General features: G+C 33.4%; 1 protein-coding gene across 1 annotated transcript in view; it reads left to right on the top strand.

Annotated features, from left to right (window-relative positions):
* Positions 1-788, top strand: part of LOC119582035 — a gene marked incomplete at its 5' end in the record, with an annotated part of 17,740 nt that overhangs the window by 6,387 nt on the left and 10,565 nt on the right. The window contains 2 exon segments of the mRNA XM_037930275.1: positions 169-278; positions 651-781. Of these exon segments, the coding sequence (XP_037786203.1) occupies positions 169-278; positions 651-781 (241 nt within the window).

Raw genomic sequence — 788 nt, 5'->3', positions numbered from 1 at the left:
GATGATGATTATAGTGAAGAAAAGAATATCTGCAGCATAGTTTTCTCCTCACTTTGCTATATAAAGAGATTGTATCTAAAGTAAAGTGAAGGTGATTTCCATTTTGGGTCTTATTTCTCATGTATTATGCTAAAGATATAGAAGGAAAAATATCTGTGTTACTTATAGGTTGTCTGCTTTGCGGGAGAGGCAACCCACGACTACTTTTATTCTACGGTTCATGGTGCTTTCGAAACGGGAAGGAGAGAAGCGGAAAGATTGATCCAGTATTTCTCGAGGTAACTTTCTTTGAAGCTTCTATTTATTTGAATGATTTTGTAGGTTTGACTGAAATTAAAAAGGAGAATGTGAAAGCATTTGTGAAAAGTATTGTTTTCAGATGTCAAGTATTTATGGAAATGTATTTTTGTTACCTAAGCTTGGAATTATCTCATTGTCAGATTGTTTGTTTGAGAGAAAGAAAAATAAGATAGTTATTTGCAAATATGTATGAACATCTCAGTCATTATTATGTTTTCATTATTTTTTTTTATTACTAAGTTGTTTGCCTAGACTGTGGATAACAGTTCCTATCAGTTTTGTAAGAGAAACATGTGAAACAAACTTTGAAAACATGTTTAACAGTATTAAGGAATGTGTTGGCATTTCAGAAGTCAAGGCAATCAGGAACCAGTATTATCAGCAGCTATCTTGAGTCAGGGAAAAAACATACCTTCTACAGTACAAAACTCTGTCACAGAGAACTCACCCCAGAGTGGAGAAATAAACAGGGCAGTTAAAGGTAATAA

The sequence above is a fragment of the Penaeus monodon genome, chromosome 15 (assembly GCF_015228065.2).
Source record: "Penaeus monodon isolate SGIC_2016 chromosome 15, NSTDA_Pmon_1, whole genome shotgun sequence".
Lineage (NCBI taxonomy): Eukaryota > Metazoa > Arthropoda > Malacostraca > Decapoda > Penaeidae > Penaeus > Penaeus monodon.
This window is presented reverse-complemented; position numbering and strand designations above follow the sequence as displayed.